The 22230-nt window shown below is 38.6% G+C and overlaps 1 protein-coding gene and 1 pseudogene across 1 annotated transcript; both read left to right on the forward strand.

Annotated features, from left to right (window-relative positions):
- LOC131300591 (lysine-specific demethylase JMJ25-like) overlaps positions 1 to 6554 on the forward strand; it is a 32100-nt pseudogene extending 25546 nt beyond the window's left edge.
- Positions 6555 to 14896: 8342 nt separating this feature from the next.
- LOC131299632 (protein FAR1-RELATED SEQUENCE 6-like) lies at positions 14897 to 18446 on the forward strand. The gene is made up of 5 exons (XM_058325217.1): positions 14897 to 15044; positions 15734 to 17967; positions 18059 to 18121; positions 18217 to 18298; positions 18436 to 18446. Exons 1-5 carry the CDS (start codon positions 14897 to 14899, stop codon positions 18444 to 18446), a joined length of 2538 nt encoding a protein of 845 aa, XP_058181200.1.
- The last annotated feature ends 3784 nt before the right edge of the window (positions 18447 to 22230 follow it).

Genomic DNA, 22230 nt, shown 5'->3' on the forward strand with positions numbered 1-22230 from the left:
AAACATTAAGTTGATCTCTGGTTTTTTGGCATGGCATATGGCATGTTCACATCTAATGAGCAATGACATAGTACCTCTTGAGCTACCAAACATCTAACCTCTTTGTCCTTCAATCGTCCAACAAATTCATTCTGTTAAACAAAGTAGCTACTTCCTGTACGGTGGAATGCAACCAAGGAAGAAAACATATGACAAAACCCAAAGCCACACAACGGAAAGAGAGAGGGCAATTCCATCAAAGAAAAAAAAGGAAACAAAGCAATACAGACGAATATATCTCATATAGAGCTCTAAAATTTGTTAACCTTGTTGAATAGAACAATCAAAAAGTATGATAGCCAGAAAAAAGACGATACTGAGTGAGTCACGTCAACAAATACGTGTGGTTGGAGTTGAGGTATGTATTAAACCTAGACTTCCACAACCATCCCATACTGATAAAATGGGTGTAGAGGTCAATCCAATGTAATACACAAATGCAAAAAGGGATTAAGAGAATTAAAAAGATGCAAAAGCATAGAAGTCAATCATCTAAATAAACAACCTCTGCATTTAAGAAACAAAACTCATGCTCACACTAAAAGAAACACACCCATATAGCTAAGGACGAAAACTCCAACTCCAAGTAACAAACAAAACCCAGGATATAATCAATACTCTTAAAAAGAAACCCAAAATTTAAGTACCTTTGAGTACATTAGGAACCCAAACTTAACAAAACTATGGCAAAAAAGATTTTTTTTATCAGTTACAATAACTTTTACACCCGTGATCCTTGCTTCGGCTTTCCAAAATGAAACCATGCTTCGATTGAACTTTAAGGACTACAAAAAAGAAATTTCAGTAACACTTTTAATATAAGTTAGAAAAAATTCAGTAACACTTTTAATCCAGTGAACTACCTTTTGCTTTGTTCTGTTTGGAGGATCGGCGCGAGCGTGCACTGCCATTACGGCTCTGGTGGCTGCTGATGGTGGTGGTTGGTGTTTGCTTGGGCTTTTGGATGTATTTGCTGGTTTTTGGTGGTCGGAGTCTTGGCGATTTTGTTGGTCTGTGGGTGCCGTGGAGGTGATGTGGTTGATGGTATAAGGAGATGGTGTATTTCGTTTAAGCCTAGGGTTTTTTTTTTTTTTTTTTTTTCAGGTGGTTGATGGTGGTTGGCGGTGGTGGTGGTCAAATCAGAAGGGATAGGGTGTTTCGACTCCTCCTGTCCGTCGCCACTCCTTGTTTCGTCCAGTGTGCTTTGGTTGTTTCGGAGGAGGACGTCTAGCGTTGACGGTTAAGATCTGCATCGACGGCCTCCGGTTGAGCTCCATCGCGGCCAATCGGGGCTTGATAACCAATGCTGGGGCGATAAAATCTTTGATTTACTGATTAAAAACCCGTACGGAGACGTCGAAGCAGAATGCGGTGTGTGCGTTGTTGAGTTTGTCGTTGATGGAGGAGAACAAGGCGACAATAGGAGCAGTGTCACCACTGGTGGGGCTGTTCATCCACGGGTCGTGTAGGCGGAAGAAGACGACGTTGTATAAGCTGTGTAGCATGAGGGTGAACAAGGAGAGGGCAGTCACTGCCTCCTTTTGCCGGCATCGAATTCCAGCCATCTTCTAAGCTAGCTGGGTTTCACCTCGGTGAAGCGGTGATGGCGATGGGATGGAAGACAAGATTGTTTTAAAGCTCAAGTTATGTGGTGGTTGTGTTTAAGGGAGGAAAAGAAGATTGATGGCCTTGGACAATGGTATCCTGCATATTGAGGCCAATATGGGTATTTAACATTTTTTCGTTAACGACATTTAGAGCATTTGAGATTTACATAGTTAGAGGGGGTTAAGTATTGAGTTTTATAGTTTAGGGAGGTAAAGTGCTAACGGGTGTTAGTTAAGGGGGTTAAATGTAATTTATCCCTTTTTTTATTATCAACTTCAATTATAGCTTTCTCTTTTTCGCTAATACCAAGGTCATCTTTTTCTTTACCGCCAGCTTCAATGTGCCCATAATGACTACATTCTACATCGACCTCCACTGTTTCTTCGATGTTGGGCTCAACAAATATTACCTCCTCTATTCAACTCAATCTCCTTCCTCTTATGCAATCTCGAACTTGAAGTTGAAAGAGTATGGCTAGTTTGTTGACTTTGTGAGCTCGACTGATTCAAACTAGATAGACCCTTTGGCATGTCACTTGAATAATTTATACTCACAGTCTGATTATAATCTTCATAGATCAAAGTGTACTGCAAATAAAAATTATCTCGCGACCTTTGTTTTGACTCAAGATTTTCCTGGTATTCTTCATACACCAATTGTTCATGACTTGATTGAAGGAATCTGGTAGCTATCAATTCTCTCATCTTGTGCCATGTTCTGACTGGCTGTTTAATACTGGCGCCTCTGATTAGATTGCAATCGCTCCCACCATCTAGAAGCATAGCCTTGTAATTTACGAGCCACATATTTGACCCGTGTAGAACTCAAAGAATTTATCAACTTTGCGAAACCAATAAATAAAATTCTCAGGATGGCAATACCCATGAAAACTAGGAATTATTGGTTCTACCTGAAAAGTTGAAAAGTCATCATCTGTACGATAAAACCCTTCAAACCTTGAATGCCGCTTCTTCGACTTATATCCATAATAATCCTCAAATAACTCGTCTTCAGATTCATCCTTACTATCAAGCTGATAATAATATCCTCCAGAGACGTTTTGGTTAATAGGTTGGTTGCGGGCAAATCCCTCAATGCGTCAACTTTGTGTTTAATAGATTGACCATGAGCAAATCCTTTGGTGCGATTCTTGGTAAATCCTTCCCTACGATCATCATCAATAGGGTTTGGGCATCTTCCACAGACAAATGCCATCGAACCTAGAAAAACCTTGCTCTGATATCACTTGACGCAGCAGAATTAACAAGAGATTAGTTGTGTACTAATCTAGACGAAGGTAGAAACTCGAATCCACAAGAGAGACACAAAGTCTGTTAATATTATTGATCAAAAGTTGAATAATTGATTTAGGTTACAACCCTTATTTATACTAGTAGAAAAATCCTATCTTAAGTAGGAATCTAGTAAGATAATTTCTTGCTAGTCAATAAATTATAAAGAAGAAAATAAAATAAAAGACTAATAAAATCCTAAAAGGAAAGGAAATAAAATTCGTAGAAGAAAACCTAAATCATGCTAGAACAAGCGGCATTAAAGAAAGAAAAATTCCTAAATAAAAAATTTCTAAAATATAGAAACTCCCCACTTCTGTCCTACATCAACCAACAAGAGACTCATGTGATTGGGCCATTTAATCCATGAGCTTGTGTTTGAGCCATGACCACATAGGATTTTAGGGGATAGTGAACGAGTTGTGTTGTAGTTTTTGCTTTTGGTTTGACAATTTCATTCACACCACAGAACTTAAGGATGTTTTGCATTAATTGTCTTGTTTTTGGTTATCATTTTATTCCTTGGAGTTATTGTTCATGTCTCAACTATCCATTATCCCTTCTAGTTGGGGACCACTAACTTCTTTCACTTAAGCTGTGGACACCTATGAAGCACCGACACCTCTTGAGGTAAACGTATTACAGTGTCCACGGGGACACGGAGGGGACACGTATAGGACACTCCACGTGACGTGTCCTATAACTTTAATTAATTTTTTGAGGGAGACACAGCGGGGGTCAAAGTGTAATTTAAAAAAATATTGAGGGTCAAACTGTAATTTTTCAATAGGGTTGTATTGAACTTATGGATGTCTTGTTTTGTTTGAATGGTATTGGAACTATGAATTTTTTTGTTTGTCCAAATTTTGCCATTTAAACTTGGAAAAAAATTGAAAAAAAATATAAATAAATAAATAAATATACACGTGGCATGTCCGCCGCCGTGTCCGTGTTCCCATTTTTTTAGAATTTCCATGTCCCGTGTCCGTGCATCATAGGCGGACACTAATGAAGTTAATAAGTGGTGTACATAGTGCTTATTGACGTAGCCGCAACAAAAGAAGAGGACCCACTACAGCAACAAGAGAATGAAAATACCCTCACTAACTATGTGCATGCTTTGCTACACCTATTGCTTGCAGGACACATACCCTACCCTTGTTTGGAGTCTGTCATCTTTGATATCATGTTAGTTACATGGTCTTGAGTAGAACTAAATTCCAACCTAGCTAGTTAATGACTTGAGAGGTGTCCTCACACTTATATGTTGCACATTACTTTGTACCACGGGAATGAGAGACTATGCTTCACAACCTTGCTAGCCAATAGGGAGTTGCTGACAATGAGGTTGGAGGGTAAGGTTTTACTGTTGTTGTTGCTGTTGATGTCTCCTTGGGTGATTTGGAGGTGGGATATTGATATCCTCTTCGAGCTCATTGTTGTACTTGTCTAGGTCTTTGTTGCCACCGACGTTGTGGTCTTATTCAGAAGCCATAGGGTTGTGAGGGCATAAAAATTAAGCAGGGCAAGAGGGTCGCATAATTGTTGTGGGGTAGTGGTTTAGTGCTGGTGTGTTGTGATCGTACAGTGCTATTGGTGGTTGTGCTGATATCAGAGATGGCTAGTGGAGTTTCGGGTTGCATGAAATCTATCAATGGGAGAGTTGGTCCTAGGAACTACTAAGTACCGGCATATATGTTTGTCGTTTAATTTCTGGACTCACCTTATGTTCACCCCCTTGAATGCTCTCTATTATCCCCACGTGTGGTGATGGCACCACTAATTCTCTTGTGCACTTTTTGAAACATCTTCCAATATGTTTTTATTGCTTTTCCACTTATTATTGGACTTGTAACAAAAATTTGTTTCTAAGGGATAAGAGCGGTTACAATCTATCCAAGTCCTTGCTCACTAGAGTCAGGATTGCTCTGTTGAAGTATATCAGAGTTTAGGATATTAACATTTTTATGCTTCTTCCCTTGTTGCTACTGATTAGTGTTACTTGGACAGGGAAATAAAATAGGTAGCCAAGTTATAAACAAGGCTGTAAGTGAAATGGAGCCGTTAGAAGTTGGGTCTTCTGGTGCCCAGGCTGTTGACAAACAAATGGATGCCATAGAAGTTGAGTTGGTGTCAACCGAAGCGATACCAGCCGTTGAAGGGCTGACTGAGCTTTAGGCAAGAGGGTCATCGACTAAGGCTTCTCCAGTTGAGGGGGAGCGATCTGATGCTTCATGTACATCTTTGGCCACAGGTGGGATCACTGATGACTGGAAATTTGTCAATGTATACGTAAAAAGTTTTAAAATCCAAAAGCTGTGTAAGAAGAAATAAATTCTTCTTATCAATTTGTGATTGTCCATCACCTATTTCCAATAGATCAATAAAATTGATTTAAGCTTCTCCACTAAAAATAAATTTTAAATTAGTGAGGTTGTATTGTAAGTGGGCCGTATTAAGTTATTCATTGGGATAATGGGGGTTAGAATCCGATTGGCTTTCTATACAAAACTGGAAAACCTATGCCATCAAGGTATCCATTGTATCTTTACAAGGTGGCCTTGTGACTATTAAACCAGATATCATATGAATAATTTTTTGGTTGTTTTTCATGTTAGAGTGTTCGACTGATCAACCTTGCTCCTTGTAGAGCTGCCTCAGGTTCGGATCAAGGAAGGAACCACTCTGTGCATCAGGGGTGAAGACGGGGTCGTCAAACTCAATGATCGGTCATCTGGCTTAGAAGTGATTCTAAGTCTGGAGTCTCTCTTTGCAGGGGTAAAAGAGGAATATCAATCCAAACTTATCTATATTTTCAAGCGGAGGCCTGATACCTTCATGCGCCTTGGCGAATTGAGCTTGTTGTTTGCAAAAACAATTCTAGAAGCTTTTGGAGGATTGCTAGAGAGGTTGGAGCGAACCGAGCTGACTAAAGCGAGCCAAGCTGATTTTGATGAGCTGCTGCAAATATTGGGAAACTTGAGCCGTGGTTTGCTCAGAGTGCAGTGGATCGAGGATAGAGTGAGAAAGATGGCTGCTCGAGCTAGGTCTCATTGCCTCTTCTCAGAGCTCAAAGTAGTTGACCAGAAGATCATCGAGCTTGATGGAAAGAAGAAGAAGCTCTTTGAGGAGGCTCTTGAGTTCGACCAAAACTCACAGGGAGATTTCGACATTAATGGAAATGTTGCTCAAGGTTTGTTCCAATGAGTATATACTTGTTAGCAGTGGAATCAAAGATTTTGGGTGTCAGAAAAACCTCTACATCCCAAGTTGTTGTACATATATTTTGTACCTTTTTTAAAGCGAAGTAGCATTACATTTTGTTACGGAAGGATGTGGAATTTTTTGGACAAGAGCTTTGTGTCTTTGATTTTGGCTTGGGTTTGTAAGTTAAATCTGACGCCGTATCTACTTATTTGGGGTTGAGGATGTTGCTGCGGCCTTAGTTCTCATTCCGGGTCGCACCTTGAGGATTTAAACCGTTTGTTTATTTTGTATTTTGTAGGACGCGATGCGTGAATCAGTTATGAAAACAAAAAGTAGTTTGGTAAGCCCGATCACATGACGAATGATCTATTTTCAGAACCATATTTGCCTGTAAGTGTTCTTGGGAAGAGTCTCTCTTATCGAAAGTAAGCTGGGTTTACTTCCGTGATACTGTATTTGGAAGGAGTCTCTTACGCCCTGTTTGGATGGGGGATTTGTCCCCGGATTTGCCAAGCCCCCAGACTTGTTCTCCCCCTCTTCCTCTTCTCTGGTGTTTGGCTATGCAAAATGAAAGAGGGATTTGAGCTCTGCCGGATTCCATCTCCGGCTCTTCCCGTATTAGTTAACGACAGGGAGTAACCCTTGTCGCTAGTGAATTTGGGTGACCTTTTGACTGTTTTGCCCTTGAGTTTTCACTTTTGTGAGTTGTCCTCGTTCATTTTAGAACCAGACCGAGAAAGAGAAGAAAGAGAGAGAGAGAGAGAGAGAGAGAGAGAGAGGTCGCGGATCTCTCTGGTGACTCCACCGCCGTACACCGACGGGTTCTACTCTCCACCTCGTCTTCCTCTACATGTCCTAACCTTGTTTTCCTTGTTTGAAAGGGCTGAGATATGGTTCTGGACTCCATTTTTGTACTATCTGGATGGTTTTGCGATATGGTTTTCGATGGAGTCCATTTTCGTACCGTAACGACAGGGGTTAGCAATTTGAGTTGCCCTATTTTTTTTTTTGCGATCTGGATTTTATTGCGGTCTGGATTTTTGCTATCTGGATATTTTTCCGATCTAAAATTTTTTATACTAAACCGAATATCACTCATCAATGAGATAGCAATTTGAGATCTAAGTTGCCCTATTCATGAATTTATTTTTTTCATTTTGCCCTAATTTATGATTTTGACCTAATTTATGATTCTGCCCTAATTCCTTGGTATTACTAGAGTTTTGGTGAAGTTTTTTGGGAAGTTTTGGTGAAGTATGACTAGAGTTTTGTCTGTTTTAGGAGCAATGTTCAACTTCCAGTTGAACCCACCCAACTGTTTGAATTGAATTTTGTGACTTCCAGCAATGTTCTGCAATGTTCAACTTCCAATTTTGTTTGTTTTGTGACTGTTTTTTCTACAGAACAGTGATGAATCCTTATGTGGTTCCTAATTGTTTGAATTGAATTTTGTCCTAGGCCATAACGTAATAATACGTACTTTTGCACTATAAGAAGTCCATGTAAGCACTTATTTCGCCGTTTGTGACTGTTTTGTTTGTTTTCTAAATAGAAATATGAATTTGCTAATACTGCTTGTACATATTTGCTAAAAATGACTATAGTATAAGTTGCCTTAAATTTGGTTTTATCCTACTATCGTATTTACACTTATTTAACTTGTGCCCTAAAACAGATGGCAAGACTAACGAACCGTGAACGAAGAAAGAAGAGAAACCGTAAGGCATTGTTAGCAGTGTTATGTATGATGGCAATAGTCAATAGCGTTCTTCAACTATACTTGTTAATTATGGACTTGATTGCCGAAAGGGATCGACAAAGTCTTTGCCAGAAGCCTCATCTTCGTGACAATCCTAATTATTACCAACACCAAATAGACGCACTTAATAGGTTGGCACGCTAGAGTGACACGACTTGCCAGCCCAATTGAGGGTAAATAGGCATACATTCATGACGTTGTGCCATTTACTTACTGAAAATGGGCTAGTGTCGTCTAGGAATGTTAGTGTTGTAGAGAATGTTGCAATATTTTTGTGGATCCTCTCGCACCATACGAAGAATAGGCAATCCATTTTACAATTTTGGAGATTGGGGGAAACAATTAGTAGGCATTTCAACTTAGTTTTGATTGCGGTATTGCGCCTTCATAAGTTCTTGTGGTATCATCCTCAGCCTATTCCTGCCAATGAGCCGGATGCTAGGTGGAAGTGGTTTGAGGTACATAAATGTTATATGTAACTTATGGTAATGCACTTATTTGATTATAAATGAACAATGATAATAAAAATTCTCTTGTCTCTCGTAGAATTGTTTAGGGCTTTAGATGGTACTTTCATACCAGTTCTCCCCCCAACCGAACACAAGGCACGGTATAGGTCAAGGAAGGGTGACTACGCGACAAATGTGTTAGGAGTTTGTAATCGTAACTTGCAATTTGTATACGCGTTGTCTGGTTGGGAAGGCTCTGCCACAGACTCAAGAGTGCTTGAAAACGCCTTGGTAAGGCCTCACGGGTTGAAAATTCCACACGGTATGTGACTTGAAAACCTTTCCATTAGTGAACATTCTTCTCCATTTGTGTAAACATACTCATTTAAGGCAACTAATCTCATGTGTAGGTCGTTACTACCTCGCCAATGCCGGTTACACTAATGGGCCGAGAATATTAGCACCTTACAGGGGTCAACAATACCATATTAATAGTTGGAGGTAAGGACACATGCCCCAGAGTCGGGAGGAATTCTTCAACATGAACACTCCAAAGCACGAAATGCCGTAGAGAGATGCTTTGGAGTGCTTAAGATGAGATGGCGGATTTTGAGATCTTACTTTTTTCTATCCCATTAGGACTCAATGTCGCATCGTCACTTCCTGTTGCCTTCTCCAAAATCTCATTAAGCGTACAATGGCGGTGGATCCCGTTGAGGTTGAATACAACGGCGTGGGAGTAGGCCAACCTACATAATGTACCACATGATGAGTACATTAGAACTCTCGAATGTATAAACCAATGGACCCAAATGAGAGATAACTTGGCAAACGAAATGTACAACGATTGGTTAGCTCATCCTGGGGGTAGCCAATAAGATATGTGTAACTTTGTTATTTAATAATTGTACTCATATTTGCTTGTAGACTTGTTAAACCAGTGGAACAAGAATTGTGTTTACTATTTCAATGTAATATTTAGTTATTTGGTGAGTACATTATGTATGTCATGTTATTTCCATTATTAAAATCAAGTTACAAAACATAATGGAAAGTAAAGGAACTGCGCAATCTCAGACATCAAGTGCTAAGGAAAAACAAGCTCGTAGGCTATGGAGCCATAAGGAAGAGGAATGCCTACTTACTGCCATGATGGAGTGTATCTCTGTTAAGTATAGGGCCCATAATGGTTTCAAACCGGGCTTTTCCAATGAGGTTGAGAAGGAGTTGAAAAAGAAATTGCCCGGAACGACGCTTAAAGCGGTACCCAACATCGAGTCAAATGTGAAAAATTGGAAGAAGATGTATAGTTTAATTCTCGACATCACACGTATTAGTTGGTTCAGTTGGAACTATGCCACTAATTCAATTCAAGTGGATTCGGAAGAAGTGTGGATAGAATATGAGAAGGTAACTTATCTACTCTTCCATTTTCACTTACACAAATTGTTCTCACCTCCCACTTTATGTATGTCATTCAATATGTGTAGTCTCATCCGAAGGCGAAAGGGATGAATGGGAAGGTTTTTCTCATGTACGAGAGTTGGCAAATACTATTTGGGAGGGATAGGGCCACTTGTGAAGTTGTCGAGGATGTGGCAGAACTTAACAATGTTCCGACTGACCCAGATGAAACCATTAACCCCGTTGACTTGTTCAATGATTGCTATATTCCGTCCTTTGCAAATGGTGACTCGACTTTTGTTGACATATCAACTTCTTCCAGGACTCCAACAAGCTATGCCATTCCCGCCACTCCAAGAACCAATGCAAACACTCCGACGACCAATGTTGTGACGGAAAGGCCAAAGAAGAAGGCAAAGGTGGATGCAAAAGAGGCGTCCATTCATGACACAATAGGGAATTACATGGCTCAAAGCAGTACAGCATTTCTTAAGATCGCCGATTCCGTTGGTTTTAAGGACTGACTTGCTGCCAAAAAAGAGAAGGTGTTTGGCGAGCTTGAGTTGCTTGATATGTTTGCAGCACACGCCATTATTGTATCGGCGGAAGAAAATGTGAACACGTTTTACGACATACTCGAGAACTACAGACAAGCTTGGATGGAGGCCGTATTGGCGGGCAAAATCAAATTGAAAACCACTTAAGCATTTCTCCAAACTTATGTGTAGAATGTTAAACATGGTCGATGATGTGATTCCTTATTTTTGTAATTAACTATATTGTACTTATGGCCCTTTATTGGAGGATGTGATTCCTTGTTTTTGTAATTAACCATATACTACTTTTGGCCCTTTGTTGGAGGATGTGATGCCTTATTTTTGTAATGATGCACCTTCTAACATGTTAAACTTTTGATAATGTATATTTGGTAGTCATTATGGCAACGATGATGATCATATTGGTAGGTCAAATGTTAGGGCAACGATGATGATCAAATGTATGAGATGGGTAATGATGATGCACTTTAAATTTATTACAATGTGTATTAGTTGGTACTGATTTTGGCAACTATGAAGGCCTTAATGGCAACTTAGTTACTGGTTAATACTACTGTGATTATGGTAAATACATCTGAGCCAAAATGTTCATATTGTGGTGGCCGTTAGCATGCAGGGCTGTGTGTGTGTGCAGGGCTCTGTGTGTGTGTGTGTGTGCAGGCCTGTTTTGGTGCTGCATTCTGGCCAGTGTTTGGCTATTTGTAGGACTATTTTTGGTGCTACATTGTGGATGTTTGCTGAACAGGTTTGGTATAGCTTGTTGGGCTATTTTGTTGCTGGTTTTTGGCCAATTTTGTTGCTGTTTGTTGGAGGGTTTTGGCTGCATTAGGTTCTGTTTGTTCGCAAGGTTTTGATGGGAATTTGTTAGGTTGTTTAGTTGATGGTTTTTGCCTAATTCTGTTGCTGTTTATTGGCTGGTTCTTAGCTGCATTAGCTTCTTGGGCTGTTTTGTGTGTGTATTCAAGTCAAATGTTACTAGTGTAATGTATTAGCCCAAGTCTTGCTTCTGTTTCTGGGATGTTTTGTGGCTGTTTTTGAGTTGTTTTGTGGCTGTTTGCTACTGTTTGATCCCAACTCTTGCAAATGGTAGTGCTACTGTCATGGCAGTAGTTAGCTGCTACTGCTGCTTTTTCCTCCAGTTGTTGTTCTGGTTTTCTGTTTATCTGCTGCATGTTTTGCTAACTGCTACCACAGCAGTCCGATTCTGTTTGACATGTTTTCTACCTACACTTATATCAGTTTTATGGCTGTCATGTTTTTTTTTTTTTTGGCTGAAATTTACTATGTTTCATAGGTTATGATGATATGACAAAAATTTGAAGGCAAGGCACTTGTCTTGGTGGGACAACTTATGAGGGTCAATGGTTTAATCATCATTTGGCAACATAAGTTGTAGCCAAGTGGTGTACTATGTGCTGGTGGGACAAATATTTGAGCCAACTACATATAAACATAATATTAATATTCATTATGTTATAAATGTGATAATCAATTTTTTCTCGTAGATTTTACAATGTCAAGTGAAGTTAAACAAAACTATTGGGTGGTTTTCGTTGGCCGTAATCCAGGAATCTATACAAGTTAGGAGATCGCGAGACTGCAGGTTAATGGATACCTGGGGAACTTGTTCAAAAGACACACCACGTTCGACGAAGCGGAAGGAGCATTGTTACAGTTCCATGAGAAAAGATACCGGCTCCTTCAAATACAGTCGGTTCGAACCGAACAACAATCAAGTCACAATGGTTCCACATCCGCAATTGCTTTGGAATTTCAACATCGAACTAGTCTAACCACATACTTTGTTGTAGTTTTTTTCTTAGGTTTCTTATGTTGTATAATCTTGGCACATCTATTTGATTCTGATTGAATTTGTATGTGTTTTTCAAACATTATGGAAATTAAGACTGTAATATGAACACAAAGTAATCATCTCAAATAAATTTAAACATTTGGTTAAGGTACATTACGAAGGGTACAAATTTATTGTCTAACATCTGTCTTAAGCTTCTGACTTCTCCACATTAGTACTGACGTCCAAAGCAATGGCACCATCGATTATAATTGGGAAATTGCATTTCCCTCATGTGTCTAGCTCGTCGATTGACCTACACAAATAGTAGGACAAATGTTTAAAAATTACCGTAAATATGAATTTATATAAATTGCAAGAATATTGATTACTTACTTGGACATACTGATTTCAAACTTCATCTTCTACCAACAGTCTATTTTCAGTTGCATTCCAACCAAAACCGGGTATTTGAAGCATGTATTGTAATGTAAAACAAGTTTGTTTCCAATTCTTAATCTTTGCCTCAATATGAATTTTGTCAATACCTCCTTGGGGGAAAGAAGATCTCATTTGATTTTTCAAGACTCCCAAGTATGCGGGATGAAACCCGTGCTTAGCTTGCCAAACCCCTTGATCTACAAGAGTCGTAAGTTTTTCTAGTAACGACTCCTCCTCCTCATCGCTCCAAGCTCGGCGTGCGGCGCGTGCCATTGTGAGGCAAAATACAAAAATAGTTGGAAATTACTTTTAATGGACAATAGATATGGAATGGGATGAAGGAAAGTGTACAAATGTATGCCTTTTATAGAAAAAATTACTAAAAAAAGTTGGTGAATATGTGTTTTCAATTACCACACACCCAACAAATTTGTTGACCATGTGCTTTCAACTACCCCACTAATTTTAACAATGAACCATTTTTTTGGGATATTTCGGTTTTTACATTTTTTTCGAAATATCATTATTCTATTACAAAAACGTTTTAAACATTTAACAGATTTCTAATTTTCATTATTTTATAATAATAAAAATGAAATATGTTTTTCTATATAATTTCATAATAATTGAATTATTTTACAAATATTATATCATTTAACTCGTTTTTCTTTTAAAAAAACAAATAAATATTAAGGTTTAATCATTTTAAAGATAACTTGATTTAATTTTATCCAGTATTTTTAAATAAATATGTATTTATTTTAATTTTAATTAAATTAACCTATATTACCCATTAAATTAATAAAATGGGGGTACTAAAGTCATTTCACATCTTATCCCATCATATCCCCCTTCCAAATCCCCCTTCTCAAAAAACCATCCAAACATCTCATTACAAATCCACCCTTATTAAGAGGTGGGGTCACCGTTCTTAATATATCACCCCTCATTACATATCTACCTTCAAATTCCCCCTCATTACAAATCCACCTAAAACAAATCCTCCATTCAAACGGGCCGTTAATGTTTGGATGGTGGCTTTGTAGAGGGAAACAAATGGGGAGGGACATGATAGAAAAAAGGTTAAATATTACTGACCACCTTTGAGGTTTTCGACAAATGCAAGAATCTCCCATGAGGTTCTGAAAATTACACTATCGAACACTAACGGTATTACAATTTGCTACTAAATGACCAAAACATCCTAGGTTATATAGTAGGATTAAAAACCAAGTCAATAATGATAATATTTTTATTTAGTGTCACCAAAAAATAGAATGTCACAAATCGAACTGAGTGAGACACGTCTCTCAGTAACCATTCATATTGTGGCTTTTACAATAGTGTAACATTTTGTAATGGTGATAATATTGTTGCGAGATATCATTATTAGAGTGTCCCCAATGACATTATCAAATTAAAAGATTTTTAAAGTTAGCAATGTTAGAGCATCCACATTGTAATAATCAAAACTTGCCACATCAAAATTTGATTATCTATTTAGACGTTGCTAAATTAAGTTAGCAATATTAAGTTTCACATTGTTTATTTTTTGCCCATAATCAAAATCATTGGGTCCACTGACAGCTGTTCCTTCCCTCTAAACTTTTACCTTCATTTCACGCCTATTTCATCCCTCCAAAAATAGTTTTTTTTAAAATAGTTTTTGAAAAAAAAAACTGTTTTTAAAAAAGAACAGTTTTTGTAAAACAAATGAATAAAAACTATTTTTTAAAATATTTTTCTTAGAAATATTGTTGAGAGAGAGAAAGAGAAGGTTTTTAAGTAATGATAAGTATAATTGATTGAGAAATGTGGGAACCACTAAATTTGGTTATTGGCAAAAAGTTGTTAGTTTTGATTATTCAAATGCCCAAATTTGATTATTGGTTAAAAGGTTGCAAAATTTGATTATAATAGGGAATTGATTTTGCCACTCCTCTTTTTTCTACCGCCACTCTCATTCTCTCACAAAACAAATCGATCATCTAATAAAGACACAAATGGGAGTGGCAAAATCCCTCCTTTTATAATAATGTGAGTACTTTTTTGAGCAAACATAGCTAACTTTAGCAACCATTTGGTTTTGATTTTTACATTGTGGATGCAGCTAGTCCAAAATATGACTCACAATAATATGATCAAATTTAGCGACTACTTAACCAATCAATTTTGCTATCAGTAGGGATCAAAATCCCGACCGACAATCCTGATCCGACGTGGCAAGTAAATGGGCCCCAGTTCTCCCTTCCTTTCAAATGCGCCAGAAGGAAAACCAATTTCATTTCAAAAAAATTGGGAAAGTGAATATTAGTACTCTCTCTCCTGCTCTCTCCCTCCAAAAAACAATGCAGCACGCCGGGCCACCACCACTGGAGCCCCCACGGATCGACCAGCCCACCACCACCACCGACGCTGCACCACAACTCGCACCACGATTCTCCCACCACTACGATCTCCTCTCTTCTCTCTCCTCCCGCCTTTCCTTCTTCTGTCGTTTGGCTGAATTTATTTTGACTTAGAGCAAGACAAAAGGGTGTGGGAAATCCACAATCACGGGTAAATTGAAGCGCCTCATTTATTTTCCTTCCTATTCCCGTGTGGGCACGTCTTATAGTGGGTCTCACATGACTGCTTTTCCTGGTTGGCATGGGAAAAGTATTCAATGTTGCTTGTACACGCACATTAACAGAGACTCGTACCCTCCAACATAGCACACCAACCCCAAGTCACATAATACGTGTGCGCAAACGTAAAAGATTTAGGGTTTTCGATTAGGATTTTTGATTTCTGATGGCATTGATTGTAGATGTTATTATTTTTTTTAGTTGTCATTCTTTTAATTGAATAACGAGTTAACACTCTCTGTTTCTTGCTCTCTCACTTGGAAAGGCATTTACAACGCTTGTTAAAGACAAAATAGTCCATACTTTCCTCTCTTTCATTTTCGATTTTCCTGCTTCTATGCATAATTGTTGTTTCTTTTGATGAGTTGAAATTGAATATAGACCTTGAAGGGGCTTCGGTCTTAGACTGATTGTGTAAGGCAGTTAAGGTCACTTGTAGTTGTATGGTGCAAATATTATATCTAGACAAAGGGAAAATATTAGTACATATATTTACGTCGTCGTTTTCTCAATGACCAATTTATTATTCTGTAATTGTATGATTGTTTAATGTTTTAGTGCATTGTACATGTGGACTAGTTCAATTCTTTTTTAAACATAGTTATGTGTGTATGTTCTTAAGTCTTGTATTTCTTATTTTTAGCATCATGGAAATACAAGATCAAAATTTGGAGGAAATTCAAAATTTGGAGGTGGTATTGGAACCAAAGGTTGGAACAAGATTTGAATCTGAATACGAAGCCCAGGAATGCTATGCTACTTATGCGAAAGCGAAAGGTTTCGGTGTAATCACAAAAACCTCTAAGAAGCGTGACAAGGTAAAGTCGAATATAACTTATGGTTGTCATCGGGCTGGAAATGCCAGGCCAACGGGTTTGAATCCCATTAAATTCCATCCAACACCAAAAACAGGTTGTAAAGCCCATATGAATATCTCTTTGAAAGTTGACGGGAAGTGGATGTTGAATTTGATTGAATTGAACCATAACCATGAAATGGATCCAGAAAAAGTGAAATATCTTCGGTACTACCGGAATATCCCACCCCATTCGAAGAGGATAATTGAATTACATGCGGCAGCCGGAATCACAATGAACAAAACCATTGCCTCATGTGTAATAGAGGCAGGGGGGCTTGATAATCTACCATGGATAGATAAGGATGCAAGGAATTTGAAGGATAAAGAAAGGCATGCACTGCTCAAAGAAGGGGATGCCGATGCAATGCATAAGTACTTTGTCAAAATGCATAAAGATAATAGTGACTTCTTCTATGCCATCGATCTTGATGAAGATAACCGATTACGGAATGTCTTTTGGGCTGATGCGTGTAGTAGAGAGTTGTGTAAAGAATTTGGCGATGTGGTCACCTTTGACACGACTTACCTTGTTAACAAATACAATATGCCTTTTGCACCATTCGTAGGGGTCAACCATCATGGACAATCGATTTTGTTTGGATGTGGTTTGGTAACACGGGAGGACACTCCTTCATTTGTATGGTTGTTTGAGACTTGGCTTTCTTGCATGAATGGTTCATACCCTAACGCCATCATCACAGATCAATGTAGGGCAATGCAAAACGCGATAAGTCAAGTCTTTCCAAATACACGACATCGTTGGTGTTTGTGGCATATCATGAAAAAAATTCGTGACAAGTTGAAGAGTTGCAACGAGTATAAGGTGATAAAAACATCTCTCAAGAGTGCTGTTTATGATTCCTTGTATCCAGTGGACTTTGAACAAAATTGGGCAGAGCTCATCAAACAATTTAATCTACAAGGCAATGATTGGCTAGCTGGATTGTACGAGGAGAGGCATCGATGGATACCAGCATTTGTTAAGGATACTTTTTGGGCGGGGATGTCAACAACCCAACGAAGCGAAAGCATCAATGCCTTCTTTGATGGCTACGTCCATTCCAATACCACCTCGAAGGAGTTTGTGGGGCAATATGAGAATGCCTTGGGTAAGAAGGTGATGAAAGAAGAAGAGGCAAACGCCCATTCCTTAAACTTTCAAATTCAGAAAGTGTCCCCTTATGGTTTTGAAGACCAATTTCAGCAAGCATACACAATTGGGAAATGCAAACAATTCCGAGAGCAAGTAGGCCAAACAATTGGGTGCAATTTGACTATTGGACCGGTAGTAAATGGTATTTCACAGTTCCACATTGAACAAGACATCCTAGTTGGAAAGAAAAAATATATATTTAAGACTTGCACTTTCCTTGTTCATTTTAATGAGGAGACAACAGAAACTAATTGCAATTGCCGGTTGTTCGAGAGTAAGGGAATGGTGTGCTCGCATATGATCTCGGTTTGGTCAAAAAAGAAGCTTGAAGTAGTGCCCGATAAATATATTCTACGACGATGGATGAAAAACTTGGTGAGGAGTCATACAAAAATTAAGGTGAGTTATGTTAATTGGGAGCGCAAGCCTGAATTTGTTCGCTATGACAGATTGTTGAAGTTATTCAATGAGGCCGCCGATAATGCCATGTACTCCATTGCCAAGACTGATAGGATGGCGACTAGGTTGCAAGAAATTAAAGCGGAAAATGACTTATATGATGAGGAGTGTCAGACCAATACGCCTACGGTTGGAGATGTACAAAATGATTTGGAAAGTTTCAAAGATAAATCAAATACCGTGGGCGATCCAAGTGTAGGGCCTCGGAGAGGGCGACCGCGGACGAAAAGGAAACAATCAATGACTGAGCAAATTGTTAGGAAGAATACGAAATCAAACAAAAGGGTCCAATGTAGTCGCGCCAATGCAAAGAGTACACCGGTATACCGATCATTATGCATTCCTTTCGTTGTTTCACATAATTATGCTCATTAATTTGTATGATGTAGAATTTGACTTTATTCCACTTTAGGATGTGGAAGTCCACACTCATGCTACGAGATTTCACGAGATTGTCATGCAAGAGAGTGGAAACGTTACTATAAGTATAACTTCATTTGTACTACATCGAGTCTTTTCAATTTGTAATTTTTTTCATGTCGCTATAATTTCAATTGGTTATGATTTTAGCCATCTCAGGCAAGTGTAGGATATCTTGGTATGTGGACCTATGACCTTAATGAATCTCCATATGATTTGGGACATGATTATAGTAAGTTTTGCTCTAAGACTTCCTACTTTTATTTATTTATAAGTTTAACTAGGACACACTCTTTCTCTCCAAGTTTTGATTTGACTTAATTTGTTTTTTTGTTGTCTTTCTTTTTCTGTGCGTGTTGAGAACTTCAGGGATGGAATGATGCTTTTGAGATACAAGACAAGATATGAAACAAATGAAGGATGGGAAACAAATGACTAGCTACCACTTTTGTGAAATATCATGTTGCCACTTTTGCATCTTTTTGGTTTTGTAGTTTTTTTTTTTTTTTTTGTAATTGCTGTATTTTGTTGGTGGAATGCAATTTTTTGGTGTTGTATATGCCCCAAGCTTTGCTTCATTGAGGCATGAGCTAATGCTGTAGATGAATCTGCTTTTGATGTTGCTACTTTTTTGGCAAAAGCATGAGGAGATGGCAGAAGTATGGGTGAAAAATTATGTAAATTCATTCGCAATCAATATATTTTGATTTCTCCAAATTTGTTCATTGTGTAAATTTGATTCAGGCCTTTTTGCATAGTCAAACTTGATTATATTGAGTTTGCTTGAATTTTCCATATTCATGGATCCTGAATTCAAGCCCATACTTATAACTGAGCAAATTAAAGTTGTTGCAGAGAGAGAAAGAGAGAGCGCGCAATCAAAGACTGAGCAAATTCAGTTGGAATCTCTCGTATGAAATCGAACTCTTATGCGTGTCGGGTCGGTGTATCCGTGTTGAGTCTGCGTATTTGTATCGTGTCGTGTCCTATACTTGTATCATGTCGTGTCGCGGTGTATCTGTGTTGAGTCAGCGTATCTGTATCGTGTCGTGTCCTATACTTGTATCATGTCGTGTCGCGGTGTATCCGTGTTATGTCGGCATATCTGTATCGTGTCGTGTCCTATACCTATATCCACCAACGTGTCACGGTGTATCCGTGTTGTGTCGGCGTATCCGTATCATGTCGTGTCCTATACTTGTATCGTGTCGTGTCGTAGTGTATCCGTGTTATGTCGGCATATCCGTATCGTGTCGTGTCCTATACCTATATCAACCAACGTGTTACGGTGTATCCGTGTTGTGTCAGCGTATCCGTATCGTGCCGTGTCCTATACCTATATCCACCAACATGTCGCGGTGTATCCGTATCGTGTCAGCATATCCGTATTGTGTCGTGGCCTATACCTATATTGTGTTGTGTCGGCATATACGTATTGTATATCCGTATCATGTCGTGCCCATACTCATGACTAAACAATTAAAGTTGCTGCAGAGAGAGAGAGCGAGAGAGAGAGAGAGCAATGACTGAGCAAATTAAAGTTGGAATCTCTAGTATGACATGGAGCTCTTATGCGTGCGGTGTCGGTGTATCCGTGTCGTGTCGTGAGAGAGAGAGAGAGAGAGAGAGAGAGAGAGAGAGAGAGAGAGAGAGAGAGAGAGAGAGAGAGCACAATGACTGAGCAAATTAAAGTTGGAATCTCTAGTATGACATGGAACTCTTATGCGTGTGGTGTCAGTGTATCCTTGTCGTGTCGTGTCGTGTCTTATATTTGTATCGTGTTGTGTCGTCGGTGTATCGTATATCCGTATCATGTAATGTCCTATAACCGTATCGTGTCTTGTTCTATAAGTTGGAATCTCTATACCTGAACTGTATTTTAATACATTACCAATGCATTCTTCTACCATTTAGGCTTCCTTTTGCTCAATGCCATCTGAATTTGTAGTTTTAGATTAAATCTGAAATCACTATTGAGATTGAAATGTATTTGAATGCTTCATAAATGTGCATTCTATAGTCACCAGAATGGGTTATGCTATTGCAATTCACAAAAACCATTTTGATACAAGAACAAGTGAAAGAAGTTTCTCCTTGAGGGAAAAAAGTAGCAAAAGAAAATCTCCCGATATCTTTCATCTGCTTGTTCTTGTTCTCAAGATTTTGGAATTGGGATCTTGAATTTGGAACAAATGGGTCTGGCCAGAGAGTCTCGGTTTCATGTCTTGTCTGTTAATGATAGCATCATAGACAGAAAACTCATTGAGAGCCTCCTCAAGACCTCATCATATCAAGGTAATTAAACTTTCAAGGATACCAAACACACTTATACCCAACATCATACACTAAAAGAAAAAACCAGTATTGCACTCACATGAAAAGAATTAACTGCAGCGGAATTCTGAAATTGGACTCTATTTATTGCCAATAATATATTAATACTTGTATTCAATCATAACTCTTTCACAAAACACAGAAGAATTTCAACCAAATCAATTACAAAAGAATTTAAATACATCCCACACTAACTGATATTCCTAACTACCTACAGAAGCAATTTTACAAATACATGTGACTATCCAAAGACTAATTTCCCAACTCTATCCAAACATTCAAACAAAGACAACCAATTTTGTTGCATTGCCTAACTCATCCATCATCAACGTCTCACCAAACAAAAAAAAATACCTATCACAATTATATTCACAGCTAAGAGATGAGAATAATTAACATTTCTTCCATATCAACCAATCGTTGCACGTATGTCTTCTGCCTCAGGTACATTGGTACATTGATAATCACTGCATCAGAGACATACGATTTATTTAGTTAGAAAGTTAACAAACTAAAGTCAGATTGCCGAATCAAACTAGATAACTCTAATATCAGACTGATATAATTAGGCACATAAAGATATGCAAATTCTCTATCAAAAGAAGTATAAATGAGACCACAAGCTACAGAAATGTGTAGTCAGGTTGTTTTCCCAAAAGAATTCAACAAGAGAAGAGCACAATAGGAAATGGTTGTAGTTTGGCCACAAGCTACAACTTCTAAGCCTAACCTCTTAGGAGAAAATCACCCTAAAGAAATGCCTTCCAAGAAATTGAAGTGGAGACTAACCAAAAATACGAAGCCATCTAACAGGATCATTTGAACAAGACTTGTGTTCTCGCGATGCCATCTGACAGGATCATTTGAACAAGACATGTATTCTCGCGATTGGGAATTGACTCCACAAGGTTTATATCTTTCAAATATTTTTTTTCCCTTTCCAAAAGTAACTGATATAGCATTTGAAATGCGAGGTTTTGAACTTGAGCCTTTTGGAAGGAACAAACCCGCAAGTCTCAGCATGAACACTAGGCCAACCATCAGGGCTTCTACTACAACTAACTATAAGCCCTCTCCAATACAAAACATCATCTTCCCATCCCTTTTTCCCCTTCAAAACCTCCAATATCTTTGGCTCACACACATATACCCATACATATATTTTTAACATATAGGTAAATAGGTACTTTTGATGGCAATATGGTTCAGAAAATCAATAAACTTTAGTACATGCTTGTGGGGGCTTTTAAACCAGAGACATCTGAGCCCTTGTTTTCCCTCCAATTCCTCTTCACCAACAAGCTTAAATGGTAAGAATTTCAGAAACCTAGCTTCATTTTTGGGTAATTCAACAACTCTTTCGGCTCCCGACGTTTTGAATCTGTTAAAGCCGGAAGGGAAAGAGAATTGCAGTACGATAATGGTGACCACCAGGATCAGGTACTCTGGTTTCTGCTTTTGTTTTTTTATATTGAAATTTGAAGGGTGTCTCGGCCAATTTACGTGTACCTCTAGGATGACAGAATGACAGCCAAAAGAAACGCTAACATTTACAACCAATACCATCAGAATCGAAAACCCCTAATTTTATGAAATCTGAACAAAACAAAACAAAAAACCCTACTTTTTTCGTGTGTACATTAGTGAAAGAATTAAATGTAGATTAGTGGAGAGGGAAGTGAGAGAGATACCTGTGAGAGAGAAGAGATGGTGGGCGAGATGGAGGAGAGAGAAAAGAGGAGATTGTGGTGGTGTGGTGCGTCGGTGGTGGTTGGAGAAAATAGGTGCGAGTCGTGGTGCGGCGTCAGTGGTGGTGGGTAGGTCAATCAG

Source organism: Rhododendron vialii, chromosome 9a, assembly GCF_030253575.1.
Source record: "Rhododendron vialii isolate Sample 1 chromosome 9a, ASM3025357v1".
NCBI classification, from domain to species: Eukaryota; Viridiplantae; Streptophyta; class Magnoliopsida; order Ericales; family Ericaceae; genus Rhododendron; species Rhododendron vialii.